Below are 17,984 nucleotides of genomic sequence, written 5' to 3' on the forward strand. Positions count from 1 at the left end.
TGCAGAGATTGTGCATTCGTTTGGTTTGAATCTCCGAACCTTCCACTATCCCAATAAATCTTAAGTTTGGTCTTTTGATGGTATCCCATAATTCTTGGATATTCTGTTTATGGTTTCTTATCATCTTCACTGTGAGGTCAACTTTATTTTCAAGATTGTATATTTTCTCTTCATCATCTGAGGTCCTGTCTTCCAAGTGATCTAGTCTGTGGTGATGGTATCTATTGAGTTTTTAATTGGCTTATTGTTTCTTTCATTTCAAGGATTTCCCTTTTTTTCTTCCAGTATCTCTATTTCTTTCTTGAAGTAATCTCTTGCCATCTGTATTTGCTCTCATATCTCTTGGTTGGTATGATCAATGGTCACCTGTATTTGTTCTCTTATCTCTTTTTTAGAGTGCCCAATTTTTGCCTGTATCTGCTCACTTAGGTCATTCTTTAATTCCCAAATTATTTAAGTTATGTATATTGTGAGCTCATTCTCTGACACTTAACCTACTGTACTATCTATGGATTCTATTTTTTACTATCTTGGTTTGTTTGAGGCACTTTCCTCCCTTGTTTTTTCATGATGTCTATGTGTCAGCTTCTGCCCTGTTGTCTTATAGTGTCTCTATAGGTTACTTATACCTCACTTTTAAGGAAGAGATCAATATTACTCTACTCAATGTACCCAATGTGCATCCATATATCAATTAGCTTCTATTTTTACATTAACAGTTTAGTCATTATAATCAGAAAAGATGAGTTCAGTTATTTTCTACCATATAGTCAATAAGTTTGTATAATGGTTTGTAGTGTCTAATGGTATAAGGGGACCTGGGGGGTTTTCTGAGATGTTTATGAGTTAGGATGTGAGAATATGGAGTGATTAGATTACATGTAGGGAGAGGATGATCATAAGAAGTTGGCTGTTATTAGGAGAAACAAGAGATAGGCAACTCCATACAAGATTCCCTGTTACCTCAGCAACAGAATAACTGTTAGCATCCCTGGTAGAGAAACCTCTGGTACAGCCAGGCCCACAGGGACCTTGGTGACATCTTACTACGTCCTTATTGTTGTCCCTTGATAAAGTGGAGATATCCCAGTTTCGTGGTCATGGCAATCTCAAGTTTATATGTAGCCTGATGTTGGGCTGTGGAGACATGCTTTGGTGATTAAGGTACCACAGCGTGGAGTGGCTCTCCATGTGCAGCCACCAGCTGGGCCTCTCACCGGATCTGTGGGACGTGGGGTGGCGGGGTGAGCGGGCCTCCCATTTTAAGCTTCTTTATTGATGAGAGCTGTACTACAAAAATGATATGTCTCCAAGAGGTAAATATTTTTACATAGGTTTATTCTTATATTTGTGAATAGTATATAGCTTTTTAAAATTTTATATATTATGTATGTTGACTAATATTAAATATATATGCATAGATAATTTAAAAATGGATTAATTTTAATCCATGATCATCCACTCCTTGAAAGATTAATTTTCTTTTTTTCTTGGTACCAGGGTTTGAACCTAGGGGTGCTTAGCCATAGAGCCACATCCCCAGCATTCATTCTCTCTCTCTCTCTCTCACTCTCTCTCTCTCTCTCTCTCTATATATATATATAATGCACACACACAAACATATATATACATATTTTTTATTTTGACATACATATGTATTTTAATTTGAATGTCTTAGGGCCTTGCTAAATTGCTTAGGCTGGCTTTGAATTCACCATCTTCCTGCCTTTACCACCTGAGCCACTGGGATTATAGGCATGTGCCATCATGCCCAACCAAAAGCTTAATTTTATTTTAGTGGTTTATTTAATTGCCTCATTTGGTTGCTTAGAAAGCCACAAGTAACTTGAAAATCATCAGTTGTGCTGGGGGAAAGAAATAAATTCAGCTTTAAGGTATAATTTTTTAAACTATATTTGTAATTTATCCAAACAAGTGTTAATCTTTTGGAGGTAGGATTAACATCTTTGAAAGTGGATCTGCCCATTCAAAAGACAAATCCTTGCTTTGAAAATAAAGTTTTTTTATAATGCTAAAATGCAGCAAATTGTTCTAATATGTTGAATCCATTTATTTCCATGTTGAGTTTGTGTTATCACCAAAATCATGTGAATGTGTTAACAGTCATTAAAAAGGAGCTACTACTGAAATAAAGAAGTACCGTGTTCAGTTATTAAAAATGATTATCATATAATACACAGTGCATAACCTAACTAAGTTACATCTTGGTCTTTACTCTTGATGTTATTTATATTAATTTAATTAAATACAAAGCAAGTCTAAAATATTAGTAAGGAGTAGCAGCAATAAAATATTAGTAAGAACCAGTAATAAATTTTTTGCAGGTAAATTTCCCCACTGATTTTTGCCACAATTGTTAAAATATTGCAAAAGCAAGAAATTTTTATTATGTATGTTCTCTAGTTCTGATTGCCTTGGTATGAATGTGCTAAAAATCAGTTAACATATCACGAAATACATAGAAGGAATAGAAAGAAACTAATCATGTCTCTGTCTTATGAAGAACTCTAGTGATTAACTCCTGAACAGTTGACTACACCCAATTACTATACTATATTAAAACTGATCTATCAATGAAACCATTTAATGTCTTTCAATCTAACTCATCTATTAATTAGGGGAATAACATTTTCAAATTCTCATTGATCACTTTATAAAACAGGAAAGTCATTTAAAGATCATCTTTAGTGGAACTTCCAGGAGAAAGACACTACTCTATTGAATGCTTATGAAATTGTTTATAATGATGCTAATAATAAACTACATATGTTGATTACTTTATAGTAGTATAGAAGTCAGACATTTCCACTGCAGTTAATGCCTTGTGGCTCAGCACATAATTGTTTTCAAAATGTCACTCTTTTATATATGTATGTTGATTTTATGTATACTAGTCAAATGTAACACAAGTTGGTATATATGGCTCATTTGGATTTCATAATAGCATTTACAATAAGCATTTATTTAAACAAACCTGTATTGACCATGAATGTAAAATGGTCTTGGAAGAGAAAATATAGTATTTTACTTAAACAGTTATAGAATCTCTAATATTGAAATCCTGTAGCAAGTATTAAGTATATTCTTTTTTTTTATTTTTTTTTAAATTTTTTATTGTTGGTTGTTCAAAACATTACAAATTTCTTGACATATCACATTCCACACTTTGATTCAAGTGGGTTATGAACTCCCACCTTCACCCAGGGGAGTAGGATGATGAATAAGTCATTTAGTACTAGATGCTTATGTTCCAAGCATCTGTCCTAAGTGCTTTGCATAAATTATTTTATGTAGTCCTTCTAACAATCCAGGTGGTAGGTATTATTATGTCCATTCTATAGATTAGGAGACTGAGACATGAATGCATCAGTCTGGATATGAACACAGGCAATTTAGAGCTTAATAATTTTCATTCTTAAGGCATATGTTGTATTGCTTTACAAAATAAAAAATGTGAATATGTACATGTATATGTATGTATAAATTTTTTAAAGGACATACAGGAAACATTAAGTTTTGTACCTAGCAAGCAAGGTAGCAAACAGACCAATAAACAATACCAGTTCTTTTACTGAGAAGTCACTTTCACTTTTATACATGCAAAATTACTAAAGCCCATGATATTAATGTAATTTTCATGAATATAGACAAATAGTAATCTACAAGATAAAATATAGTTTAGGTACAGATAATTTATTGGTACTTAAAAAATAATTAAAGCAATAAATTTGAAGGAATAAAAGTATTATGCTCATAGAATAGACATTCTCCTGTATATTAATAAAAAAAGAAGAAACAAATGTGTATAATAATAATTTGGAACCTAATAATATAACAATGCTTCTTTAGAGTTTGAGCCAGTTGTTAGTAATAAAATCTAGATTTAGATTGTACAGGAATAATCTGAACTGCTCTTTCTGAATATTTGATTGATTTTTTTAAAAACTATGTAATATGGGCTGGAGTTGTGTCTCAGTGGTAGAGCACTTGCCTAGCATGTGTGAGGCACTGGGTTTGATCCTCAGCACCACATAAAAAGGAATAAATAAAATAAAGGGCATTGTGTCCATCTGTAACTAAAAAAAAAATTTAAAAAACTATGTAACATGAAACTTATATTATTATTATATATTGCCTCCTCTTGCTGAATGTGCTGCTCATCTCTTAGCTCTTCCACCTCTCACTGTTAGGTCCTTCAGTTTTAACACCCGCCTACTGAATTAATGATGATATTTAGATACATTTTAAGAGTATTGGAAGTCATCCTGTGTATTAGCAATATGGTTTTTTTATACTTAAATAGATACCAAAACTAAGTTCTCTAAGTTTATTATCATTTAATGTAATAATTCATCATTTCCAACATTTATTGATTTTATGGTTGGTTTGAGGAAGCCCGGTGGCTAAAAAGATGATTGAATAAAGAGAAGCATTTCTCAGGAGCTGGAGACATTCCAGGTAGATTTGGTCTATGTGTAGGTTAGAGTTGTGGAACTAGGCCTGGACCTGTTACTGAAAATATTACCATAATCTAATTGTAATGACTCATTAGTGGGAATACAATGGTAGAGGAAGAAACAATAAAGCAGCTCAGAGCTAGCTTGCTTTCATTTCCATCTTTATCTAACTACAGACCAAAATATCTAAAATATTTATTTAAAGGATACTATGTTACTAGTATTATATATGTACATAGGAAATGTGAATCATGAGAACAGCTAAAACATGAATTTGGTAGAACATTCCCACACAGTAAGTAGTTGATAAATATGATTTGGTGTCTTTGCAGTGTGAATAGTAAATGTGCTGCTTGATAGGGAGTATATCAGCACACAGAAACTACTACATAAATGCTGTCCCTACATGGGGGCACAATGTGTAATAACAATATGGTCAGTGCCTATTATATTAATTAATCCTTTAAATTTTTTTGTTCAGCAATGATGATTCAATGATGTTCTTTTCTATTTGCTAGTAGGCATGGACCCTAATCTAAAACATGCTCAATATTTTCTAATTTGTTTTCTTGAATAATCACATCACATAGCTTTTACTGAGACTACTCAGCCAAATCTATTTAATATGTAACATTTGCAGCTGTCCATTAGTGCAAGTATGCTTAGAAAAGAGTTCTAGAATCCCTCATGCATTTTTTTTTTGCAGCAGACTCAGAAAAGCAATGATTTATTCCAAATAAATGTTCAGTATTCTGCTCTATCGAGCTATCATGAGATTTAGATGAATTTAGGTTTATTAAACTCCTATAACCATATTTTAAAATCTGTTTTGAAATTAGTAAGGATATGCTGTTAAGAATGTTTAATTTAAATTTTAATGCTTCACTTTGAGTTCTTTTTGCATTCCTGAAAGCAAACTTCAAATGATTTGCCGTTTTATGATGGTATAGCCACTCTGTTAGTTGCCACGTTCTAGATTCAGTTATTTTTCACCTCCCTCTTCTGGCCCAACTGCCCCCAATGTGCAGGAACAGTTTTCATCATCTTTTCTCTCTTCCGTGTACTGTTCCCTACCATTTGCTTCAACCTTAGTTTGGGCCTTCGCCCTGCTTCTTTTTAATTCCTGTGGCCTTCTGATTGGTCTGACTTCCAGTTTTTCCCTTACTCCTCGGTACATTTTGTAGACTGGTACTTGAATAATTGTCCAATTGCACTATTCTTATGGTGTCCCTGAAATGCCACAAGGCTCTGGTCACTTCTGATTACCCTAACACCACTTTTTCATTTAGCCAAGGGGGTCCTCCACAATAGTGTTGTCACCTCATCTCCTTTTCATTTACTTGGGCTCCTTTCTTTTCTCATTTTTTTTTCTTGACTGTTAAATCTGATCTGTTCTCTAAGTCTAGAGTGGCCAATTCTCTTCTCTACAATCTGATTCCTACCTGACTCTCATAGCTTACTTCCTCTGGGAAAAACTTCCCCTGACTATCTTAGTATTTTTTCTATCTTTTGACTCAGAGCTCTACCTTCCCCCTTTTTTTCCCCACTGAAAAACATAGTTCTTCCTTTGGTGGTTTGTTAGGTTTCTGTGTGTCTGGGTCTCATTGTTCCCCTTAGACTACAAGTAGAGAGGTGGCAAGGCTGGGCAAAGTACTTAGTGGATGAACCTTGGATTTGGACTACTGGGCCCACATCATGGCGCTGAGCAAGTTGTGTATTTTCTCTATACCTCAGGTCCTTTATCTGTAAAGTAGGGACAGTGAAATTTCCCAAGCATGAATTGGCTTTTTTTTTTTTTAATAACTTCTCTGTAACTCCAGTGAACAAAGTATAATGATTTGTATATTTAATAAATAGATTTGCTAAATTGGATTTACTAAAAAAAATTTTGTTTACTATTAGTCCTCTGTTCATCCTTAGGGCTTCTCTGGGGCCAGTTCACTGTACAATCAGTTCTGATAGATCTCTCACCTTCTCCTTCAGATCAATGCAGTTTCTTTGAATCACAAACAGGCTAAACTAGAGGGGTGGGTATTTTTCCATGAAATAACTCCCTGTTTCTTGATTCACATATTCAGATGGTGTTGGAACCCTTATAGTATGGACATGTGAAGTTAAAATGGATTTTTATTGAATGGTGGCATGTCAGTTTCTAGCATCCAAGTATTAGAGTTAGTCCTGGCTCTGCTACTTACTGACTGCTTAAGACAAAAAATTAACCTCCTAGACTGTTAGTTTCTTTTTATATAAAGTGTATTTCTCATGTTGCAGGGTTATTCTGTCTTGAAGAATTTTTCTAGTTGTATGCTAATGAACACTATATTTTACTTAACCCTTACTATATGCTAACATTAACTCATACAGTAATTCAGTGAACCCTCAGAGCAATGCTGTGGGTAGATACTAATACATTTTAGAGAGGAAGAAACTGGAGAAACTAATTGCCATAATTGTAGGTGTTGAGTGGTGGTACTGAAATAGACACATGGCAGTGTGGCTCTGGACCCTGGTTGTGGCTGTTACATCACAACACCTTTCTCTAAGTAGTGCTGGCTCATTAGCCACCTTTGCCATGTGCACTCTAGATTTGTCTCCTCAGCTAGCACTTTGGAAGTCTCTGCATTAAGTCAAGCATTCAAAACCGCAAACATTTATTTCTATTTTCATTTTAGTTTAGACCATAAAACAAACACAGTGTCTGAAAACTCAAAGTAACAAACCTGTTCTGTGATTAAAAGCACAAAATACCATGCAAAGTTATGGGAAGGCCTTATGCTAAAATTAATGCAGATTGGGCTTATTTATTATCAGAAGTTAAAAAACGCAATAGTTCATTAATGAAAATAATGCAAATGTGATGTACAAAATATATACTGTAAGGATAATTTGGGAACTGATGAGCTTTAATTTTTTTTTTATCTGTTTTAGGACTTTCTGGGGCAAGTGTTTTGTACACTGGGGGAGATTGTTGGTTCACAGGGAAGTCGCCTGGAAAAACCAATAGTGTAAGTATTTTTTAATTCAGACAATGAAATGTTAAGTCTTCCATTTCTGTTTTGGCAGTTTGGAATTCATGAACATGTGGCTGTAAATCAAAAGTGGGCTTTAAAACATTGTTTGATTTTTTTCTTCTAATAATTAATTTTAGACATATATGTAAAGAATAATTTATATTTCAGCTGTTATGCTATGCTAAAAAATGTTTACAAGATGAACAGACTTAAACAAGGAACAATGTAGTTTTCTTTATTAGATCAAGTACTATATTTAGATCAAATACTCTTTGAGGAAGAGATTTTATTCCTTTGGATCAGGGACTATATATAAATCCCATCTATACCATGTGTTTAATAAATGTGTTTTTGACTATTGACATCTTAATGATGTTGTTGGCTATAAAAGTGATTTGTGGAGAAAGTGGTAAGTGTGCAACTGTTGAGAAGGCCATTATTAACAATCACACCCTCCATCTTCTTCTTCCATTTCAGTAACATGTTTAGTTTTTGAGTTGTTGAAAGAGATGATCCTATTTTTCCCATTTCCAAATAAGGTGGAAAACAAATTCTAGAACTTTTTCATGTGTCTTTTCTTGCCTGTTCTTCCCCCTTTCTCCTCCTTCATTCTGAGTATTTTGATTCATTGACCAGTTTATAAAAAATCAGAAAGAAAAGTGTATTTGATAAATATCTCTGGTTTCATCAATCTTGATTGTTTTTTTAAAAAATGACTTATTAGTTTAAGAAGTTCTTGTATAGCACTAAATAGTGACATTGTGCAAAACTAAACACAGTGTCAACAGGTTTGGGTACTTTTAATCTCTGTCTTCATCATTCTTTTAAAAATCTCAAATTCACAAAATAAACTGTCAAAACTAAATTTGTTCATTTCTGACATCAAATACTCAAAATGGCCAAAACATCATCCTCACATTCTGTCAATAAAATTAAACTTCATATTTAGTGTCATAAAGCATTTCCACTTATAATATTTTAAAAAAGTAAAGACAGCTATTAATCTTAACTTCTCTTGTTTAGATTTATTTCCTTAGAAAATTATTACTGAATATCAGTTTGAAGATTTACACATATCAACTCCATTTTTAATATTCTTTTTATGTGTAATTTCTTTTCATGTCATTGGACAACTTGGATGCTTATTATTAAAATATTTTATGCTAACTTTAATAAGTAATGAGTGATCTGCAAAGCAAGGATAACTATTTTATTAAGTACATATAATTCTTACTGCATTTTCTAATCCAGTGAATTAGACCCACAAGGATACTTAGAAAATTACTAAATCTATCTCATTTTTGGTGCACAAAGAATCAATATTGTATATAATGCCACCTTGAAGATCCCTTTAATATTTTTCAAAAGAAAACAAAAGCATGTAAAATATTGAATTTTCATTTCACATGAGAGCAAGAGAATAAAGATTTTTATGAAGTGACATACATATTTTTAAGTTGGTGATTTCACTGGAAATTTTTCTGGTGTTATTTTCTCCTTAACAGGCAATCATAATTGTAATTTCAGAAAACTGTTGAATTACAAATTACTTTTCCAGGTGGAAAATCCTATTTATATTAATTTTGAAACATGAACAGTTGATATGATGTTGGTTGGGGTATTTGGTAAATAGAACATAGCATACAATTATAGCCCTTATTCAGGGGATCCAGAATTTCCACTAGACAAGACCATCAAATACCAATACATGCTAAGAGGTGAAGATATCTAGGATGATGCTTAGATAAATATGCAAATGTTGGGAGAATTTACCTGTGGTTGAGTCATGATCATTTTCCATAATCAGAAAGATTGGGTTGACCTTTAGATTTTTCTTAGCTCTTGCTGAGGATGGGGTGGCATAATGAGGCAAAGCCTTTGAAACCTGTTCATGGGATGTGGAACTATTGTGGTGCATGCTGTGATTCATCTAGAGGGTACTTTGAAATTTAGACAGCTTTGTTGAATGTGTTGTTGTTCTGGCTATCCCCTGGAAAAAAATACAGTTCCTTTAATTTTCTAAGTATATGTATGTAACTAATATTTTATTCAGTGTTTGATTTTATTGAGCAATCCTTTAAGGCAAACAAACATTAACAAAAGGTTTAAAAGTGGGCTTACTGTTTGGGCAGTGGGAGATTTTTAGAATTTTACTAAGGGAGCTTAGCCAGGCTAAGCTTAGTTGTAAGTGGGTAATGAAATGCAGAACTTGAGTTTAACCGAGAGATTGGCAAAAAAAGAAAGAAGAAATATAACTAGGAACTGAAGAATGGTAGTTGTTACATGAGGGAATGTAAATTAGACAACATGAAATAAACAACAGAAAAGAGATGAGAGAAGAAAATCAAACAGAAGACATAAGTCAAAAATAGAGTAAAATTGAGTGTGCTTGGTTTACTAGTAAAATGATATTTTGGCTTGGTTACTTGGAGCATGCAGTAATATACTCACATGCTGTCACCTCAGCATGCTCCAACCCAGGTAAATACACCGGATTGAAGAAAACATTTTGTGGTTACCTGTTCTCTGGCTTGAAAAAAAAGTTTGGCTTTTATGGAAAACTCTGTGAGAGAGGCATGAATCTGTAGGAAGAACATATAAATTGAAGAACAAGGTGCATTGTGTTAAGCATGAGATTTAAGTGGGTTGAGTGAAGAGGTAGCTTCTAGGAAATTGTATTTGACTCTCTTACCTCGACCTCAAATGAAAGCTATCAAAACCATTCATGCTTTTTGTTAGAAAAAAGCATACTGGGTTGGTTGAGGAAGTGTGAAATGTTGTTTGCGTGATTTCTGGAATCATAATAGGAAAATGGTAGGGATAGGTGGGAAAATGGAATGACCCTGGGATGTTTTAGTGGAAGAGGGAATGGCTTTGGAAGGAAGGATGAAGCCAGGGGGAATATCAGGAAGATTTTTTTGTGACAAGTGCAAGTCCTAAAGGTGTCATGTTATATCATACAATATATAAAAACAGTGCATTTTATGAAATGATGCAGTTCACATTGGGGAAATAATAAGTGTTTAAGATACAGAGTGTACATCTGTTTCCATAGTCCCAACTGCCTTCTCTAGTGTGTGAACCTACCCTGGCTGGACGTATGGTCTCTAGTTAAAGATAACACTGTAGAGCAGTCATTACATATTGGACTATATTTTATATTTTTCATGATTTATTTCTCATAACTGGAGATTGAAGTGGTACATTGTCCTGTTGTAGCCATCACCTTTGCCATCTTGCTAGTGCTTAGACCATCTTCCCTGTCTGGGTGGCTCTAGGTTTCTGAATTGCAACACAGGATGCTTCCTGAGGCAGATAATCTACCCACAATTAGCTAAATTGACTCATCTTGAATTTAAAAAGTCCTCCTGTGTCCCAAATGTTTTTATCCTAAATAGCATTATCCAAGTGATTTAGCTCTTATTTACTAATTTGTTTTAGATTAGAGATTTATTTTCTAATTAGTTTCCCATTTATATTCTAAGCTATTCAAAATCATCCCTTGTTTTCTTCTCTTTAAATGTCCTCATTTAAATTATTTTCTTATAAGGTATTCAGGATAATTTCTTCTAACTTCTGAATTGCAATTGTGTTATAATATCTCCTCAGAGATACTATTTTAAATTGATGATAATGGTAAAATTTTGGAATATAAGGGAGACAAACTAGAGTTCTAAATTATTTATTAGTAATCACACCTTTAACAACTAAGCCAGCTTTGTTACGAAGAAAAAAATTGTTACTTATACATAGCCTCATGCCATATTAAATAACCAGAATTTGAATTTCAACTTAAGCCTTTTCATTTTAATACTTTAATTATTATCATTTTAAAAATTAGATTTTTCTCTTCCTATTATGAAATCAAAATTATTATTTTAAATTATTTTTAAGAAATGAGGTGATGAATTCTCATTTATTTTTTTAATGGCAGGTCAAGATTTTCACAGTTTACAACAGTCTTCTGTTGGATTTAAACTTGTAGCAAATACATTTCTCATATCTTAATTCTATCCTATACTTTTGGTCTTTTCCCTGAACCCTCCCAAAATGAGTGTTGAGCTACTTAATTCATCTGCAGCATTTACTGTGCCTTTCGATGACTCATTGGATCCTCTCTTTAGATCATGCCATTGTTATTTAGCATTATTTCCACTCAGCAGTGTTTTTCTCATGCTGTGAGATTGTATCCAATTTTCTGTGTGATGCTGTCAGAGCATCTCACTTTGTCTATCTTTAGGGATCTCTGTGATGGATTCAGCAAAGCCTTCTAAAATGCTAGAATCAGCACCAGTTTAAGAAAGATTGCCATTCTCTCCTTTTGGGGAAAAACATTCATTATGTTCATCAAGTAACAGACCTGTTTGTTCCTGTTGCTCGAAGTCAGACATGATTGTTCTGTATAAGAAGATGGAGCAGGATAGCAAGGACTAGTGATTACAAAGTAGGTTCCTATTCTGGGAAGGAGCAGGGATCTCAGGGGTAACTGAACCAGCAGCTGTTTTGGTTACAGAAAATTAAGGAGGGAAGAAGTTCCATTCTTTTTAGGCTGGCAACAGCACTTTGTGAACCAGGTAGTCTGTAGTGGATGGAGGATAAAGGGAGGGATCCAAGATGGATCGGTGAGTACCGTAACAACTGTGAAGGGTACATGGACAGGAACTAAGATGCTGGTTATAATCAGAAGGCAAGATGGGAGTTGTGTAGTACTTGCAGGATTTCCAATTGTGACACAGCATTCAAACACAGAACCAGATGGATCCACAAGTTATGCAGGGAGAGGAACAAAGCAGAAAGGATAATTGGGAATAAGGCAGGAAACCAAAACAAAAGAATGGGGCCCAAGGGAACTTGAGGCTCAGCCTTAAAGTGTTGGCTTAAAGATCTGGATTCAGACGTGAACTTACCTTGAACACCATGTGGTGACTGTGAACACAAGAGATCAGATGTCATTGTGAGAGGAAGAGGAGGAAGAAGAAGGCTGGGAGATGGTTAATCTTGAAGAAAACAACATGAAAATAGAACAAAAGGGTAATGTCTTTATTGTGCAACTATTTGCATGTGAAAATAGTCAATTTTGAGATAAATTTTGGCTCTCAAAGTCATCTTTACTTTATTATTAACTTCCCTGCAAATTTGATTGTTATTTTTATACTTTCTAATTTGGATTGATATCTTTATAATCTCTAATTTACTTTATTGGAAAGAATATTGGGCTAGAATTCAGAACACATTTTTAGTCCTATATGTGCTACTGATTTGTTATGCTGTTCTACATTTTTATATCTGCATTGTGTCAGTCAGCTTTCTGTCACCGTAGCAAATTCTTGAGATAATCAAATTCTAAAGAGAAAATGTTCATTTTGGCCCATAGTTTTGGAGGTTCCAGTCCATGATCCTCTGGCCGCATTGCTTTTGGGCCTATGGTGAGGCAGCAATCATGGTGGAGAGTACATGGTGCACCAGAACCACTTACTTAATGGCTGGGAAACAAAGGAGAGGGGAAATGACAGGGTCCTACTGTCCCCTTTAAGGGCATGTCCCCAGTGACCTAAAGACTTCCCATTAGATCCCACCTCTTAAAGTTTCCACCACCTCTCAGTGGTGCCACCCTGAAGACCAAGTCTTTTCAACATTTGGTCCTCTGGAGGACACTTGAGGTCCGAACTATAGGATATATTATATTTTTACATCTGTAGTCATGTTTATAACATAAAAAACTTTGTTCTAGAGAAATGGAGGTGAGAGTATAAGAGTCTTGCAGCCAGTCAGACCTGGATTTCACAGTTTATTATGTCTGTAATTTGAGCACATTCATTTAAATTCCTCAGCCCCAATTTTCTCATTTAAGATACCTTAATAGGACTTGGGGTTGTGGCTCAGTGGTAGAGTGCTTTCCTAGCATGTGTGAGGCCCTGGGTTCTACCCCCAGTGGCACATAAAACTAAATAAACAAAATAAAGGTATTCTGTCCATCTAAAACTAAAAATATTTTTTAAAAGATGCCTTAATAATGCACTGTTAAGTGGATTGCAATAAGAAATAGCAATATTTTATATATTTCTCATGGAAAACACTGGAATTTCATAAAAACTCAAACAGTGATTAGTTAATATTGTTATTAGAATAGTCAATGTCTTTTAGGAAAAATCTATTTTTATTTTTATTTTCACTTTCTTAGCCACAAATAATTTATTATTCAGGTGTGAATTTTTTGCTTCTTTTTTTTTCTACTTTTTAAAAAATTGATGCATTATAGTTACATATAGTAATGGGATTTGTTGTTACATATTTGTACATGCACATAATATAGCAATGTAATTTGGCCTGTGTTACTCCCCGGCACTTCCTCCCTCCCTCCTTTCCTCTATTGATCTCGCTTTGGTTTTTAAGAAATCTCTGTCCCATCCTTTTATTCCCTTTCTCCTCTCTAGCTTCTAAGTATGAGAGAAAGCACATGATTCTTGACCATCTGAGTTTGGCTTATTTCACTTAACATGATGGTCTCAAGTGCTATCCATTTTCCTGCAAATAACACAGTTTCATTCTTCTTTATGGTGAATAAAATTCCATTTGTGTATACCACATTTTCTTTATTCATTCATCCATTGATGGAAACCTAGACTGGTTCTATAGTTTGGCTATTGTGAATTATGCTGCTATAAACATGGGTATGCATGTAACTGTAGTGTGATGACTTTTATTCTTCAGAATAAAATACCAAGAAGTGGGATAGCTGAGTCATATAGTGGTTCCATGCCTAGACTTTTGAGGAACTTCCATGCTAATTTAGGAAAAACTTCTTAAATCATCTAATAATCTCTTCCCTTCCTTCTTTCAGTCTAACTGCCTCCTATTTCCTCTCTCCTTCCTTTCTTACATCCTTTCTCCTTCCCTTCCCTTTTCTTTTCCCTCCCTCCCTCCTTTCCTTCCTTCCTGTATTTTTATCTGGTAAGGTAAGAATTCAGGGGATAATATTAAACCAAACTTGATTACATTGTGTGAATTAAGTACTATCCAAATGTAGATATTAAAAATTATTTTGTCCGTTCTTAGTATATAGCTGAACAATCCAATTGGGGAAATGAATTATAGTTCTGTTTTTCATTGATTTGGATATTATAAGACAGTTTTATATAGTTTTTGGAAATGTTCAATATTTAGAGGTATTAGAACTATGTTCCTATGTAATTGCAAAATAATCTCAAGTTCAATATCTACTCATTATTTTTAGTCTTTCATTTTCAAAGATCACACAGATAAATACACTTTATGGTGAATAAAACTCCATTTGTGTATACCACATATTATCAATGTTCATAGGATTCAACACATTAAAAACTAGACCACTGGTTGTATTTTTGAGTTGTGCTAGATTCTTTATCAACTTGGAGTAAAGCATTTATCTAATTCTGGGAGAGCCTGTCTGAAAAATCACATATGTTTTTTAAAGGATAGAGGTAGAAGGAATTTTAGTACATTCCTTTTTTTTTTTTTTTAGTTTCACCAATTCTTTCTTACTTTTTTTAAAAACTTTTTTATTGTTGGTTGTTCAAAACATTACATAGTTCTTGATATATCATATTTCACACTTTGATTCAAGCGGGTTATGAACTCCCATTTTTACCCCATATACAGATTGCAGAATCACATCAGTTACACATCCATTGATTTACATATTGCCATACTAGTGTCTGTTGTGTTCTGCTGCCTTTCCTATCCTCTACTATCCCCCCTCCCCTCCCCTCCCCTCCCCTCTTCTCTCTCTGCCCCCTCTACCGTCATTCATTTGTCCCCCTTGTATTATTTTTCCCTTTCCCCTCATTTCCTCTTGTAAGTACATTCCTTATATACATTTCTTATATGTCTTTCAAAGCATCTGAAACTTACATGTGATAAAAGTTTAATAAATGTTTAGCTGAACCACTGTCTAATATTTATTTTTATATCTGAGTTCATGCTCTGGAAAGATCACCAGGAATGTAATTGTTTATACCAAATAATAAAATTGTTCACAACTGCAAATTACATGACTATTATGCTCAGAAGTTTCAGTAGTTACAAATAATTTCATGGAATGAAGGACTTTTCTGGATATAAAGCCTTATAATTGGTGTGGTCAGTCATGAGAGATTTGAGTAAAATGAATGCATTTTTCTCAAAAGTGCCTTTAACACCCCTATCAGAGACAAGCCCCACAGTGGTTAGCCTGTCACTTTGACATGCTGTGACATTTCTCTTGCTCTTATGAGGCTTGTGTGTAAGTAACTCCTTTAGGCATCCCACTTCAAGAAAGAAAAAACATAAAAAAGTATTTTATGTCAGTGCTTAATATACTGAGCAAATAATTTACTGATTGGGTTTATTTACTTCTTTGCTGGGTAAACAGAATCAGAGTTTAATAGAAGCCTTAGGGATTATTTTTCAAATTGATTTACTTAACAGATCTTTACTGGGAACCACTTATGGACTAGAAACTGTTAGGTGCCCAGTATAAATGATGAAAATGCAGCATCGTTCTGGCCTTTAATATGCTTACTATTTATCCATTAAAGGACTAATTACATAAACAAGTATAATTACAGACTTATATAAGCTCTATGAAAATTAGACTATTAGCTTAGACCAGAATATGTACACCATTTTTAGTATTCTGAATTTTACCATGAATATGAGGGGGGAGAATTCAGGATTTTTGTATAAAGAGGATCATTTCTTTCTGTTTGGAGAATGGTCGTGTGTGGTTAAACTAAATGACGATAGTTTGGACTAGAAAGATGAAGAAAAATGGGAAGATTCAATATATGCTTCGAAAGGTGATTTCTCAAAGCTTGATGACAGGTTAATAATCTGGCTTGAAGAAGATTTCAGAAATGACCTTCAGATTTCTTGCATGAATAACTGGATATAATGGGCTGGATGCACTACATTCTGATAAGAGGATGAACATCAATTTCTGACCTTCCTGTTACCTATTGGTAAGCTGTAGAAGGAGGTGGGCCATTCTGTCCTTGTGTTTCAGGTGCCAGAATTTGCCTAGACTGTAAAGATTAGCAAGATGTTTTTGTTTGTGTTTGCCTCATTGGATTGGAAAACCTAGTGGAAGATTTTGTCTTGAAGGAAACAAATGGTGAGACATGATCTGTGCTATTTTAGAGGATGTGTTATAGATTAATTAGCGCTTATCATATGGACTGCATAAACAGTCCTAATTTCAGTAAGTTTCAGTATCAGATGTGTTTCTAAAGGATCACCCTTTCTATAGACAGTGTTTGGAAATCATGCTGGGACAAGGTTTTTCAGAGAAACTACCATTTTCTCTACACAGAAATTCATTGCTCCTTTCTTCTTTCCACCCTCATGTGCATTGCAGAATTTGATGATTCTAGGATTCAAGTTGCAGGCAGGAATAGAGTTCTATAGTTAAGCAAACTAATAGGTAAGGAAAGACCATTATGAATCAACATTATCATTCTCATCTAAGTCTGAGCTTTAGCCAACTGATGAAATGGATGTTGGAAAGACATATTTGGGGATTCTTTGCTTTTGTACGTATGTTCAGTTGGTTCTTAGTTATCAAAGCAAGTGTGTTAGTCAAATTTTTGTTACTATGAAAAAATACCTTAGAAAAACCACTTAAAAGGAGGAAAGATTTATTTCCTCATGCCTCTTCAGAGGAAATCACAGGTTTCATAGATTTCAGTCCATGGTCAGTTGGCCACATTTGTTTGGGCCTGTGACAGCACTAGTACATCAGGACGGAAGCACAGGGTAGAGGAGGCTGCTCACCTCATGATAGTTGGGAAAGACAGAGGGGGACTGGGCAGTTGGGAGGGATCAGGGTCAGGGCACACTCCCAGCAACCTCATTTTCCTTTCTTAGCTTCCACCTGCCCAAAGTTCCATTACATCCTAATAACACCATAGGCTGGTGATCAAGACTTGAGCTTGTGTGCCTTTTGGAAACAGGATCTAAACCATACAGCAAGTGAGAGAAGCCATGAATTGTTTTCAATACAGCCAATGACTAACTTGATTGTATTCAAGTGTCAGTTGCTATTCTACCTACTTTACATATACCAACTTTCTAAACCCTTAAGTATTGTTAATTGTTATCCAGCAGAGGAAATAACTGAGACAAGGATTCTGGAGAAGCCAAGCTAAGAGTAGAGGTGGTTTGGCTTCTGAGCACATATGATCAACCACAGTGGTAGATTGCCTGCAACAAATGAATTTATTTATGGATAGCTTTGAAAGAAAATTTGGACTTTCCTTTTATTTTAGTAATATAAAAGTACTTACTGAAAAGTCCTGAACATCTCTGGATGGTTAGAAGAGCTTTCAGGGATTACTGATTCTGACAGGTCTTTTCAAGGATGAGGTTCCTTCGAACATCTCTCACCCGCACACCCGTTACTCAACTATAGTACAAGGTCCCACCTTTTTCTGAGATAAATAGCACTCAATGCTCAATTGCTTATCAACACAAAATCCAA

General features: G+C 34.4%; 1 protein-coding gene across 1 annotated transcript in view; it reads left to right on the forward strand.

The window, feature by feature from the left end:
• The window catches only part of Cpne8 (copine 8), a 204,357-nt gene that overhangs the window by 74,949 nt on the left and 111,424 nt on the right, over positions 1-17,984 (forward strand). The window contains exon 6 of the mRNA XM_027934231.3: positions 7,407-7,483. Within this exon, the coding sequence (XP_027790032.1) occupies positions 7,407-7,483 (77 nt within the window). The remainder of the gene's footprint in view (positions 1-7,406; positions 7,484-17,984) is intronic.

Source organism: Marmota flaviventris, chromosome 3, assembly GCF_047511675.1.
Source record: "Marmota flaviventris isolate mMarFla1 chromosome 3, mMarFla1.hap1, whole genome shotgun sequence".
Lineage (NCBI taxonomy): Eukaryota > Metazoa > Chordata > Mammalia > Rodentia > Sciuridae > Marmota > Marmota flaviventris.